The sequence below is a fragment of the Mastomys coucha genome, unplaced genomic scaffold (assembly GCF_008632895.1).
Source record: "Mastomys coucha isolate ucsf_1 unplaced genomic scaffold, UCSF_Mcou_1 pScaffold15, whole genome shotgun sequence".
Classification (NCBI taxonomy): Eukaryota; Metazoa; Chordata; class Mammalia; order Rodentia; family Muridae; genus Mastomys; species Mastomys coucha.
Window position 1 is genome coordinate 17,766,226 of NW_022196897.1, and position 13,641 is coordinate 17,779,866.

Genomic DNA, 13,641 nt, shown 5'->3' on the forward strand with positions numbered 1-13,641 from the left:
GGGAAGATTATAGACAGAGTGGTCCCAGGAGTTAGCTTGCCATGTAAGTGTGAGGGCATGAGTTCAGGTGCTCACAACTGATGTAAAAACTGGTGGGGAGGGCTGAGGTAGACACAGGAGAAGCCTGGTAACTGGAGAATCAACAAGCTTGAATCTCAAGGTGGGAGATGAGGAAAGACATCCAAGGTTGTCCTCTGATCTCTGCACACATGCATGACATGCATACCCTGCATTCATACACATGAATGTGTACATGCACATCCATGTTCATAACCATTGTATACAAATGTGCATGTGCAGAAAGATGAGAAACAGGGCTGGAGAGATGGCTCAGTGGGTAAGAGCACTGACTACTATTCTGAAGGTCCTGAGTTCAAATTCTACAACCACATGGTGGCTTGCAACCATCCCTAATGAGATCTGATGCCCTCTTCTGCTGTATCTGAAGACAGTTACAGTGTACTTACATATAATAATAAATCTTGAAAAAAAAAGATGAGAGACAGAGGGGTTTAACTTTCAGAAGAAGTCAGGGGGCCACACGGACTTGTAAGTTCCAGCACCCTGAGAGACAGGGGCAGGAGGGCTATAAAGGATCTCTATGTAGACCATCCTGCATAGAAAAAAACAACAATGTAAAGTTAGTGGCTAGAGTGATGACTCAGTAGGTAAGACAATGTGTTGTTCCTGCAGGGTCTTGGAGTTTGATTCCCAGCACTCGGGTCTGGCTGGCCATTCCTACAGCCTATAATTCCAGCTTGAGGGCATCCAGCGCCCCTTTCTGGTCTCTGTGTGCACCTGCATACCAGATATGCACATACATACATAGAAATAAAAGTAGCTTTTTAAAACCATGGGATGTTACTGACAAGGAGAAGCTAAAATGTAGTGGCTGGGCACACATCTCATGTCAGTGCGTGTCTAGTGTGCAATATGTCCTAAGTTCAATTCCTAGCAACAGGGAAGGAAAATTAAAGCAATGTCAGGTCAGCAACAGAGCAGGTTAGTGGTTGCCAAGGGTTAGAGGGAAGGTGCAGTAGACGCTGACGGGACCAGGGTTTCTTTGTGGAGATGGGAATAGTGCTGATTGCAGTTTCTGTGAGTATATTAAATGTCACTGCTCTATGCTACTAACAAGTAAAGTGGCAAGTTTTATGTTATATATTTTACCACAGTTCAACAATGTTCCCAAAAGGCATTAATTTTTCCTTTTTTTTTTTTTTTTTTTTTTTTTTTTTTTTTTTTACTTTTGCCACCTTGAGAGAGGAATACTTGACCAATAAGAACAGTCCATACTGCAGCTGTTGGGTAGATGATATGTGTATGGGGAATGGTCAGCACAGTGAACTCTGACTTTGTGTGTTAAGAACATATGGACTCTGCGTAAATGGCCTATGTGCACCCAGCATAGTACTGTTAGGGGCTCAGGCACTGTGATCGACACTTGGGTATTAATTGTATGACATTCAAATTTGTCTCCATAAAGTCTTTTTTTTCTTTCTTTTTTTTTTTTTTTAAATGAAGGTGGCCCTAGAGAGATGGCACAACAGATAAGAGTACTTGCTATTCTTGCTGAGGATGTCTGGTTCTCAGTGCCCATATGGTGAATCACAACCATCTGTTACTCCACATCCAGGGCATCTGATGCCACTTCCTGACTTCCTCAGGAAACAGACACACATGTATTCATGTAGACAAGATAGTCATACCTATAAAATAAATAAAAAAAGAAGAAGAAGAAGAAAAATCAAACTGCAAGGCTGGCATGGTGGCATATACTGTGCAATCGCAGCTCTTGGGCTGAGACAGAAAGATCGAGGTGTTCAAGGTCAGCCTGAGCTACATAGTGTGTCCTAGGCAAGCCTAGGCTACAGAGTGAGACAGTGTCTCAAACAAAACAAAACAAAAAAAACCCAAACCAAACAAAAACAAAAACAAAAAAAAAATAAAAGCCTTGAGGTTGTAAGACATAAATGATACGAGTCTTTAAAAATTGCCGCTCCCTTGAGCTAAGATAGGTGTCTGTAGAAGAATCTAAATGTGGGGGCTGAGAGTACTTAGCACTATGGCTGCTCATCCAGAGGATATGTTTGGTTCCCTCATGGTGGCTTACAACCATCTGATGCCCTCTTCTGGCCTCTATGGGCACTACATGCATGTGATGCCCATACATCCCTGCAGGCCAAACATTTGTGTGCATAAAAAAAAATAAATAAAATGAATGGCAGTAGCAGTGGCTTGATGACTCCAAGCACATATTGCTCTTTCAGAGGACCTGGGTTCAGTTCTCAGCATCCACATGGTGGCTCACAACCATCTGTAACAATGGCTTAATGGGATCTGATGCTATCTTTTGACCTCCGTGGGCACCAGACAAGCATTTGGTACATATACCAGTATGCAGGTTAAATTGTCGTACACATTGAGAATGGAGCTGTGGGTGGCCCAGTGGTCGAGAGTCCTATCCTAGCTGCTCTTACAGGGCTTTTGGGTTGAGTTCCCAGTATAGACATGCTTGCTCACAACCACCTGTAACTCCAGTTCCAAGGGATCTGATGCCCTCTTCTGGCCTCTGTGAGTGCTTGTGGTACACAAATGTACAAATAGGTCAAACACCTGTGTACATATGAGGGGGAAAATCCAATTTTTAAAATAACATGTGCCAGGTGTGGTGGCACATGACTTTAATCCCAGTAATCGGGAGGCCAAGGCAAGCAGATTTCTAAGTTCAAGGCTAGCCTGGACTAAGAGTAAGTTTCAGGATAGCCAGCGCTACATAGATGGAGCCTATCTTGGAAAACCAAAAGAAGAGAGAAAAAAGTAAAATGAAACTATTTAAATGTAATGCTTAGAAAAGGGTTGGGAGGGCTGACTGTCAAACTTTTAGCTTTAGGTTGAGATCTGGAAGGTGGTTGTGGGCATGTGTATTGAACTTTTATTAACATTCATGACTTTATAATGAAGCTATATTCCTAAGTAAATGTATGTGTGTATATATATATATTATATATTATATATGTGTGTATATATATATTATATATATTGTATATGTGTGTATATATATATAATCTGGAGAAAAGAAAAGAATGAGTGAAATTTACTACTCTGTATTTATTTAAATCTTATTTTTTAATTCTAACCATGCTGAAGGATTCCGAGAGACTAATGGAGCAACAAGGTGCATTACTGAAACGTCTGGCAGAGGCGGACACAGAGAAAGCGGTAATTACAGCAGCCTGCCCACAGTGGTGGGTTAGGGGTCAGAGGGCTGAAGATGGCGGGTAGAGTGCAGGGCTGCGGCCCCTGTTCTAGCATTTTCTCTGGATATTATTTTGTGATTTATAAAAATGGGTTGGCATGTGCTGTGCTGCCTACTCTCTTAGACTTACCTAGATAGCTGATCACTGGAGGGAGTGTTCAAGGCACAAAGTGAACTCCAGCATGAGGACCATTAGGTCTCTGGCTGTTAAACCTGAAGTTGAATTTTGGATTCCCAGCAGTCAAAAAGTACATGCTGTCAGGTGTGGTAGTGAACACCTCTAATCCTAGCACTCAGGAGGCGGAGGCAGGTGGATCTCTGAGTGTGAGGCCACCTTGGTCTACAGAGTGAGTTCTAGGACAGCCAGGGCTACAGAATAGAGAGAGACCTTGTCTCAAAAAGAAAAAAAAAAGATAGTACATACCTTTTTTGCTTTACAACCCTCATTTCAGGATCTTTCCCAAGGCTTGCATGTTCCATGGAACTTGAAGCTGTTCATGAGGGCAAGAGACAAATGGGGAAGTCACGGCAAAATAATTTAGGAAGCGGTTGGCTGGCCTGAACTTAAAAGTTCACCAGGTGTCCTAATCCCAAGACTTTGGGAACCATTGGTATTTATTTGCTTTATTCCATGAGAGGGAAGGACGTAGAGGGAAAGGCCATGTCTGCCTTGTGACCACTGTGGGAAATACCAGTCTGTGTGTGCCTCTCCCCAGCCACCAGCTATGGAGTTCTCAGAGTACTTCTCTTGATAAACCATCTCTAGTTAAGGCAAGAAGAGAGAGAAAGAGGAGAGGCTCTGGTTGTGAGGAAGGAATGGAAGTATGTAGTCATACTGTGAGCTTCAGTCAGATGCGTGCTGGGACCTGGCTATTGTAGACTATACAACAAATGCATGCAAGCCTCAATCTGAATGATGTGCGCTTATCGCTGGGCAGGAGTATCTTAGGAATTCTTTGAGATTCTGTATTTTCCAGTCAACATTACTTTTTTTTTTTAAACTGAGGATTATATATTCAATGCTTTTAAAAAATTAATATAGATTAGATGCTTCCTACATTGGCCAGTGGGTTTCTGTGTTGAGTGACCAGGCCTCTCTGACCAGAGCCATCTCTGACTGTGTTCTCTTCCAGCGCCTGCTGTTACTGCTGCAAGACAAGGACAAGGAGGTGGAAGAGCTCCTCCAGGAGATACAATGTGAGAAGGTACTGTGCCCAGCACCACCCTGGGAGGAGCCCGCTTGCCTGCACAGTCCTGCCGTGCTCGGCCGGCTCCAGCACTTTCTCTGTCTCTCAAGGCTCAAGCAAAGACAGCGTCTGAGCTTTCCAAGTCCATGGAATCCATGCGGGGGCATTTGCAGGCACAACTTCGCTGCAAAGAGGCTGAGAACAGTCGCCTGTGCATGCAGATCAAGGTGCTTGCTGGCTCTCGGGTGGGGTGGGAAGAGGCTGTCATGACCCCATTAGGCTTCTCATGACTTCCCTCAAGAAGTCATCCATCTCCCATACTTTCCAGGCTCCCAAGTCAGTTGCTCTACTGAGTCACTTGGGCATCTGATGATTTTAAAGACTCTCCATGGTCAAAGAGACCCAGAGGGGCCATGGCTCTGGTCTGTCCCAGGAATCTGAGTTGTATCTTCCTCATTCTCCTCCCAGAACTTAGAGCGCAGTGGGAACCAGCACAAGGCAGAAGTAGAGGCCATCATGGAGCAGCTAAAGGAACTGAAGCAGAAGGGAGACCGAGACAAAGAGACCCTGAAGAAGGCCATCCGAGCTCAGAAGGAGCGAGCTGAGAAGAGTGAGGAGTATGCTGAGCAGCTACATGTGCAACTAGCTGACAAGGTAACAGCTGGGCCCTGCCGCTCCTCCGTGAGGAGCCTTGTACTGGGAGTGGGAGAGTGAGCTGGAAAGGGGTGTGGCTGGGGAAATGTTAGTGGCTGAAAGGCTAGGACTATCTAGCATATCCATGTTGAGGGAATGGCTCAGGATCTGCCTGCAGGATGTGATGTGATGTGATGTTGCATGCCTGAGAGCTTTCTGTACCATTCCCAGTATCCTCTCATCTTGAGAGAGGCAGCCGAGGGAGGCGGTGTGACTTGACTTAGCCCGCCTTCCCTCCTCCCAGCCTGTGTGCTGAGACCAGGCTCACAGGCTGCTGTCCTGTGTTCCCAGGACCTTTATGTTGCTGAAGCTTTATCTACTCTGGAGTCATGGAGGAGCCGTTACAACCAGGTTGTGAAGGACAAAGGAGATCTTGAGTTGGAGATTATCGTCTTAAACGAGTATGTCTTTGTGTTGAGAGGGAAGGGCTTGAGGGGCAGGTGGAAGGAGCATGGTGCCCTGAGGTCCCAACACTCAGGAGGCTCATGTGGTCTCCTCATGTTGAAGTTGTAAACTGTGCTAAGATGTGGGTGACCCTGTACCAGACCCTGGCTCTACCTCTGGGCTTCTACTCTACTTGTCTAGCATGTAAGAGGCTCTGGTCTCTATCCCCTAAACTGTAAACAACCATAAATATGCTCAAGGGGAGAAGCTTCCCCATCACAGAGGCCCATGGGCACACAGTTGTTATGCTTGATCAGGAGAGATGATGCAGCTGGTCCCAGTACACTCTCCATTGTCTGCCCAGAGCTTTCTGCCAACAGGTCAAAATGCAGCCAGAGCCTCTGGGGTTGGATAACTGATTTGACCCTCTTTCTTTGCCACTGGTGAATGTCACTGACTACCAGACTGTCTCAGCCACAGCCATTTGTTCCTTCACTGTGAGAGTGTACATGGAACAGCTTTCATCCGCCAGCCTGTGTGCTAGCTCTGGGGATGCAGCTGGAGGAAGACAGGTGTATTACTTGTCCTGAGCTCCATGCCAGCTCCGTGGCCTACAAGATAGATACATGGACTGGCCAAGGAGACAGGGCTCACAGGGAGCTTGCAAACCTCCCATTTGAGGAAAACTTTCCTGGAGGAAGTATTCATGTTACCTTCAAAGCAGTTCACCATGCACATACTGCAAACCTGCCATGTACTGAGTGCTGTTCTCAAGGAAGTGTTTAGTGGGAGAAGAGAGGAGAGGGAAGGTGTAAGGAGGGTGCACGGAGCAGATGAGAGTTAAAAGTAACATCCTCAAGAGGGCAGTCTGTACAGAGAGTCTCTGTAAGCACCTCCTGTCAGGAGGAAAGCATATGCCAGATGAGCTGAGGCGGCAAATAAGAGGTGGGACACTGGTAGGAAGAGAGGATTCTGGGAAATAGTGAGAGGCGCAAGAGATTCACCCTGGGATGGACAGCAGGTAGCTGAAGTCAGTAGAGAATAAAGAGGAGATTCACCCTGGACTTGGAGGCATGAAGCTGAGGATGAGGAGAGGTGACTAATGGTGTGGAAGATAGAGGATAGTTTGAATAGGTTAAATAAGTTAGGAGCTAGTCTGGGAGTGAATCAGAGCTTATGGCCTAGGCATTTATTAATAAATAGTCTCAGAGATGTCATTTTGCGAGGAGGGGTAGGAAAGAGGAAAAATGCATTTATTTTTTACAGGAGTCTGAAGTGGGTTTTAAAGGGTGAGATGCTGTACACTGGGTTGAGCCCAGTCAGTGCTTCACTCAAGTGTTTGCTAAATTTTAGCCTCTGAGAACACAGCTGGGTCACAGCTCAGTGGAACACGTGGCTAGTATGTGAGAAGCTCTGGCTTGTATCCCCTGAGCTGCAAAACCCCAAATGATTATAATAATTTTAAAAACTCTAAGCAGCTGAGCAATGGTGGCATACCTTTACTCTCAGCACTAGAGAGGCAGAGGCAGGCGGATCTCTGAGTTTGAGGCCAGCTTAGTCTACAGAGCTAGTTCCAGGCCAGCAAGGACTATGCAGAGAAACCTTGTCTCAGAAACAAAAAATAAAGAAACCCCCACAAACAAGCCAAACCAAAACCAAAAGTTAAACAAGCCAACAAAGCCTTCCTAGAGCACAAAGCATGTGTAGGTTGTGGTGGTGTGAGGTTAGGTGGGTGAGCACCTGAGCCTTGGAACTCCAGGGAGGCTACTCTCCATTGACCTCACTGGCAGCCCTGCTGACTGGCAGCAAGGAAGGGAGAGTGGGCAGGAAGCAGCTTCCACTTGGCTTCCTCATGTCACTTGAGCATAGTCATCGAAGTTCTTATTTGGCTGGCTAGATGTGCACAGGTAGGAACATGGCTGTGTGGACAAAAGCCACATGTGCCCAGTGCCTTGGGGTGAGGACTACCTGAGAAGCCCTTACTAAACACACCAACCTGGAAAATGAATGTGTCCTAACACTAATATGGGAGGCATGTCTGGCTGCTGAAAGCCAGGGGGTGGGGGGGTGCATCTCAGAAGGTGATGAGAATGGACACACTGTAGTCATCCTGGCTAAATGGTAGACGGCTTCCAGACAAGGTGTCAAGGGAGTCAGTCAGTTTTCAAGAGACAGTATGTGGAAGTGGGACACTGGTGTGGGATGGTGGGATGGCTTCATAGTGTGGAGAACTGGGGAGCAGATAGGCAGCATGCCATGAGGTGGAATTGTCCTTTGGGTGGGGGTGGACCCCATCCCTTATGAAGATGTTCGAACTGATCCTGTCTGCTGATCTTCCAGCCGGGTGACAGACCTTGTAAACCAACAACAAAGCTTGGAGGAGAAGATGCGGGAAGACCGGGACAGCTTGGTAGAAAGACTGCACCGGCAGACTGCTGAGTATTCTGCATTCAAGCTAGAGAACGAGAGGCTCAAGGTCTGGATGCACTGGGAGCTGTGAGGCCAAGGGCAGGCGGCCTCAGTGGGCGAGGATGAGTCAGGCTTCTTCAGAGGCCTGGGCATGTGCTGATAAGACGGGAGTGCCCCGGTGTCTGGCATAGAGTCTCAGTGCCGCCTCACACTAGCTGCAGGGCCAGTGGCATCTCCTCAGTCTATTGCTGTGTGGGGAGATGAGCGCTGCAGAGAATGCGGTGACTCACGGGACATGCTTACGAATGCATTTAGGGAGAGGAACAGAATTGACTTTGGCCCTAACCATGGCTCTTTAGGAGGACTGTTAGGTACTTCACACATTCTCATTTTTGGCCTTTCAAATGTATGTTGACTATTTTTAGTCAATAAGGCAACTGGGCTGGGGTATAGCTCACTTGTAGAATGCTTCACCAGCAGGCCTTGAGGCCCTGGCTTCGATCCCTAACCCAACAAAGATAAAGAAACAAGGTTTACAGAGAGTCATGCAGGATTTAAGTTTTGCACAGGATTTGCCCAAAGAAGTATTTGAAGTTGGTTTGAGAATGAGAATGATTCTGCAGACCCAGCTATTTACTGCTCTCTAAATGCTGGGTGTGGTGACTGTTCCCCCTCCGGTTTTAGTTTTTGTTAGGCAAGATCATTTTAAGAAAGTATGACATGGAAAAGTATACAAATCCTTAAATTTTCATAAAGTGAACAAATTTTCAGTCACTCTGAAAGTTACAAGGACCCCGGATCCAACCCCTTGTAGAGGCAGCTGCTGACTCTACCATCATAAGTCCATCTGTGTGGCATGGATGTCACTGACACTTCTGGAGGCTTTGCACTGATGAGTGGCTTTCACTTGGCACAGTGTATAGTGTACTCCTCAGTGCTATTGGTGGGCACCATGAGCTGGCTCCACTAGTCTTTATATTTTCCTGGTAGTAGGCATTTGCCTTGTTCCTCTGATGCTGTGGACATGTGTGGGGTGCACGTAGTTGGTTATTCTTATAACAGAATTGCCAGGTCATTCTAGTTCAACTATAGCAGATATTAACAAGTGCAAAGGAGGCTGGGCGGTGGTGGTGCATGCCATTAATCCCAGCACTTGGGAGGAAGAGGCAGGCAGATTTCTGAGTTTGAGGTCAGCCTGGTCTACAGAGTGAGTTCCAGGACAGCCAGGGCTATACAGAGAAACCCTGTCTCAAAATACCAAAAAAACAAACCAAAAAAACAAAGTGCAAAGTTGTTGTATATGTTGTTTGCATCCATGACAGGTCAAGGTCAGGGCATGCTCTGCCAGCCTTTGGTGCTTTTACTGCTTTGGTGGTACAGTATCTTTGCTGTTCTGCATTTTCAGACATATTGAAAATAACTTCCAAGGAGCCAGGAGAGACACAAGCTGAAGCCTAATGTGGGAAAACTATATATATAGTGAATTTCAGGTCAGCTCAGGATACACAGAGACAACCCCATCTCAAACAATATTAATAGCGGAATCCAACTCTTAGGGATCTAGCCTGGTGTATCTGTGTTCAGTATGTACTGTAGCTATTAAAAGTGTGGTTAGAAATCTATCCCCTTGGGTGGTCAGATATGTTGAAGGAAAAGTTTAAAGTATCACAGAAGCTTGGGATGTCTCTCAGGGGTAGGGGAAGCACTTGACCTGTGCTAAGTCACCGGACACAGGTTTCCTGTCATAGTGTTTGTCCTAATGGTACCAGCCAGGCACGCTTACTTCCTTCACCCAGCTTTCGCTCCTAAGCTTCCTTTAGTTTCCTGTGGTGCTGCTCCCCATCTCTCTCTCTCCCCTCTCTCTCTGTGATGCTAAGGTCAGAGGACAGGGCCTTGTGCATGCTACACCAGCACTGCACCATGAGGCTGTGCTCCAACCCTTTCCTCTCTTTAGGCCAGTGTCTTTTTTTTTTTGTTTGTTTGTTTTGTTTTTGTTTTTTTTGTTTTGTTTTTTTGAGACAGGGTTTCTCTGTGTAGCCCTGGCTGTCCTGGAACTCACTCTGTAGACCAGGCTGGCCTCCAACTCAGAAATCTGCCTGCCTCTGCCTCCCAAGTACTGGGATTAAAGGCGTGTGCCACCACCACCTGGCCTTAGGCCTTATCTCTTCTTCTCCCTTCCCTCCCTACCCCTGCCTTCCTTATCTATCTATCTATCTATCTATCTATCTATCTATGTATCTATCTATCTATCTATCTTGCCTTACCTAGTCTCAAACTTGCAACAGTCCTGCTTCACTCAGCCCATTGAGAGCTGGGACTGAACATTAGCCACCATTCACTCTGTGTGTGTGTGCGCACACATTTATGTGCACACATACATGTGTGTTCATCCTTCTCCTGTTCCCTGCTTATCTATATTGCAAAACCAGTTAAGTAGCAGTTAACTATATGAGAAGTGATGGAATTTACTGCCTTGAAAATACATTTACAACATATTGTTAATTTTAAAAAGTATCTTAAATGTTTTGAAAGCATCATATAGTTTGTTTATTCCTGAAACAAGTTAGAGAACTGTCTTAGTCAGGGTTTCTATTCCTGCACAAACATGACCAAGAAGTAAGTTGGGGAGGAAAGTGTTTATTCAGCTTACTTCCGTATTGCTGTTTATCACCAAAGGAAGTTAGGACTGGAACTCAAGCAGGTCAGGAAGCAGGAGCTGATGCAGAGGCCATGGAGGGATGTTTCTTGCTGGTTTGCTTTCCCTGGCTTGTCCACCCTGCTCTCTTACAGAACACAAGACTTCCAGCCCAGGGATGGCACCACCCACAAGGGCCCCTCCCCCCTTGATCACTAATTGAGAAAATGCCCCACAGCTGGATCTCATGGAGGCACTTCCCCAACTGAAACTCCCTTCTCTGTGATAACTCCACCCTGTGTCAAGTTGACACACAAAACCAGCCAGTACAAGAACAATAGCTCTATAGCCAACTCTTGAGCCTTGGTCGTGTGATCCATGTGTTTTATATTCATTTTCTTTCTAGCATGCTAGGCTAGAAAGACGTTAACACTTGGCTGCACCAAGCTGTCTTTTTCTTTTAGAGATTGTTTATTGCTTTGGAATGAGAAATTAATTTGTCATAACTCTGTCCACATTCAGGGTTTCACATTTGGAGACTTACTCGCTGATGAATAGACTGTATCTATATGAGCATGTTCTTTGCTGGCTTCTATAAGTAGACTGAGGGTAAGGAGGCCCTGATCTTGAACCTTCATTTACATTGCTCACAAACCCTCTCCCTTTAGGCTAGCTTTGCCCCTATGGAGGACAAGCTCAACCAGGCTCACTTGGAGGTCCAGCAGCTGAAGGCGTCAGTGAAGAACTACGAGGGGATGATCGACAACTATAAGAGCCAGGTAGATGCTGTGGGTGGCCTGGTCCCTGCTCATTGGCTTACAGCTAGGCCTACAGGGAGAAGATGGGAGGGGGAGTTCTGCCAAGAGCATCCACTGTGGTTTCGTTCCCTAGGTGATGAAAACAAGATTGGAGGCTGATGAAGTGGCTGCGCAGCTAGAGCGCTGCGACAAAGAGAACAAGATGCTTAAAGACGAGATGAACAAAGAGATCGAGGCGGTACTGTCCCCTTCTGTACTCACCTCACTGTCTGGGCCCTTTTCCTTCCTGATTTGGCTCACAAGAGTAACTGATTTCTGTCTGGTTCCCATCCCACCCTATTTGTTGTCCCCTCTCTGGGTCTTTCTTTTTACTGTCTTTCTAGTTCCATTTTTCCCTTGTAGTTTGAAAAAAAAAAAAAAGCCCTGTTCACTTGGAGTAGCTAGGTGGACTCAGATCTACCTGGTGGGCAGGTACTTGGATGCCCATTTTTTTCTGCTTAGACTCTGTTTGTATAGCATGTGTAAATGTGTGTGCCTAGCATCCCCCCTGGAAGGGCCACTCTCTTCAGAGCTGTTGGCTGGTTGGTGTGTAGTAATTGCCTTAAAGGTTACCCTGGTCAGTCTAAGTTGGGCTCAGCTGAGAGTTACTGGAGCAGTTCACTCCTGCCTCCGGTCCCAGCCTTAAAGCTTAAGGATGCAGCAGGGCCAGCGATTTCTAATCCTTCCTGATCTTTGTATCATCATGGCTGCCTTCCTAGGGTCTTTGGAGTCATTTCAGCCTGTAATCCTGGCTTTTCCAGGCTGTAGCCAAGTTTGAGCCTTACACCCTTACCATCCTTTGTGTGTTTTTTTTTAATTGTCCTTTTTAAAAAAACAAAAAACAAAAAACTTTATGTATGTGCGTACACTGCTGTCTTCAGACACACCAGAAGAGGGAGTTGGATCCCTTACAGATGGTTGTGAGCTGCCATGTGGTTGCTGAGAATTGAACTCAGGACCTCTGGAAAAGTGGTGGGTGCTCTTACCCATTGAGCCATCCCTCCAACCCCCTAAATTGTCCTTTTTTTATTACTGTTCAAATAAAGTGACTGCAGAGAGCCCTCAGGATGGTGCTAAAATCTGGTATCACCGCTGATATTTGCCTACTAAATAAATGGCGACCCCAAGTGGCCCGGTGTGTGGGCCCAATGTGCATCTTACCAATGCTGGGCTTCTCTTCCTGGTTCAGGCCCGTCGGCAGTTCCAGTCACAGCTGGCTGACCTACAACAGCTGCCTGACATCCTCAAGATCACGGAGGCCAAGCTGGCTGAGTGCCAAGACCAGCTGCAGGGCTACGAGAGGAAGAACATCGACCTCACAGCCATCATTTCAGACCTGCGCAGCCGGGTAAGGGACTGGCAGAAGGGATCCCACGAACTGGCCCGAGCAGGGGCCCGCTTACCGAGATGAGCTGCACGCCCCCCAAGGGAGGACCACTTCCTTTTTCTTGGCTGCCGATTTCTGAAAGGAGTGAGCTATCATCAGTGCTGTGAAATAAAAGTCTGGTGTGCCAAACCCTGCGTGTTGCACAAAGTGATTGTAGCTTATAGACTCGCCACTGCCCTGCTATGGCCGTCCAAGCTCTGCCTGCTTCTGCCTTGCATATCCTGCCACCGAGCTCCGACCTGCAGCCACAGAGAGGACACCCAGCAGATCCGTGGCACCCACCGCTTGTCCATTGCTCCGTCTTTCTCAAGCTTTAACTGCCTCTCCTTGTTTTCCACAGATCACTTACCTGTTCTGAGAGAAGCGAGCAGCCCCTTTGTCCAGAAGCAGTCTCTCAGTTTCTGGAACCATGCCCTGCATTGTCCAAGACATGACACAGAACTCACTTAAATCTGACATGGGCAGGTCTCTTATCCTCTCTCTTTAAAGTCTTTCTTTTGTTTGCTTTTGTTTTTGTTTTTGTTTTAAACAGGCTGCTTTGAAATTACTGTGCAGTCAAGGATGATCTTAAACTCTTAATCCTGTCTCGACCTCCGAAAATGCTGGAGTCATGCAGCACTGTCTCATTCCTTCCCTGACATGATCATCAGCTTCTGAGCACCCACCCTGCCCCAGTATGCTACTGTTTCATCCCCAGGAACCTGATGCACTTCAGTAACAGCCTGAGACCTAGCAGGGACAAAAGAGTCCGTATGTCACAGAGATGCTCAGTATCCACAGGGATTTGAACCCAGGGCTTTCAGACTGTTGAATGTTCTTGGGGGTCTCTTGAGCGCTCACATAAATCAGCGTTCAGGGTAACTTCTCAGACTTGCTGGCCTATTGCCCTG

At 46.6% G+C, this 13,641-nt stretch overlaps 1 protein-coding gene across 10 annotated transcripts in view; it reads left to right on the forward strand.

Moving 5' to 3' along the window:
* Positions 1 to 13,641, forward strand: part of Odf2 (outer dense fiber of sperm tails 2) — a 46,161-nt gene that overhangs the window by 21,576 nt on the left and 10,944 nt on the right. For 3 of the 10 annotated variants that reach the window (XM_031369621.1, XM_031369617.1, XM_031369623.1), the window contains 9 exons: positions 3,151 to 3,222; positions 4,393 to 4,464; positions 4,557 to 4,673; positions 4,915 to 5,100; positions 5,431 to 5,540; positions 7,864 to 7,999; positions 11,236 to 11,346; positions 11,459 to 11,563; positions 12,554 to 12,874. In XM_031369621.1, the coding sequence (XP_031225481.1) occupies positions 3,151 to 3,222; positions 4,393 to 4,464; positions 4,557 to 4,673; positions 4,915 to 5,100; positions 5,431 to 5,540; positions 7,864 to 7,999; positions 11,236 to 11,346; positions 11,459 to 11,563; positions 12,554 to 12,775 (1,131 nt within the window). In that variant the 3' untranslated portion in view covers positions 12,776 to 12,874. Of the gene's footprint in view, positions 1 to 3,147; positions 3,223 to 4,392; positions 4,465 to 4,556; positions 4,674 to 4,914; positions 5,101 to 5,430; positions 5,541 to 7,863; positions 8,000 to 11,235; positions 11,347 to 11,458; positions 11,564 to 12,553; positions 12,881 to 13,641 lie in introns of those variants that run through there. The other 7 variants (XM_031369619.1, XM_031369622.1, XM_031369618.1 and 4 more) reach the window with 4 other exon arrangements.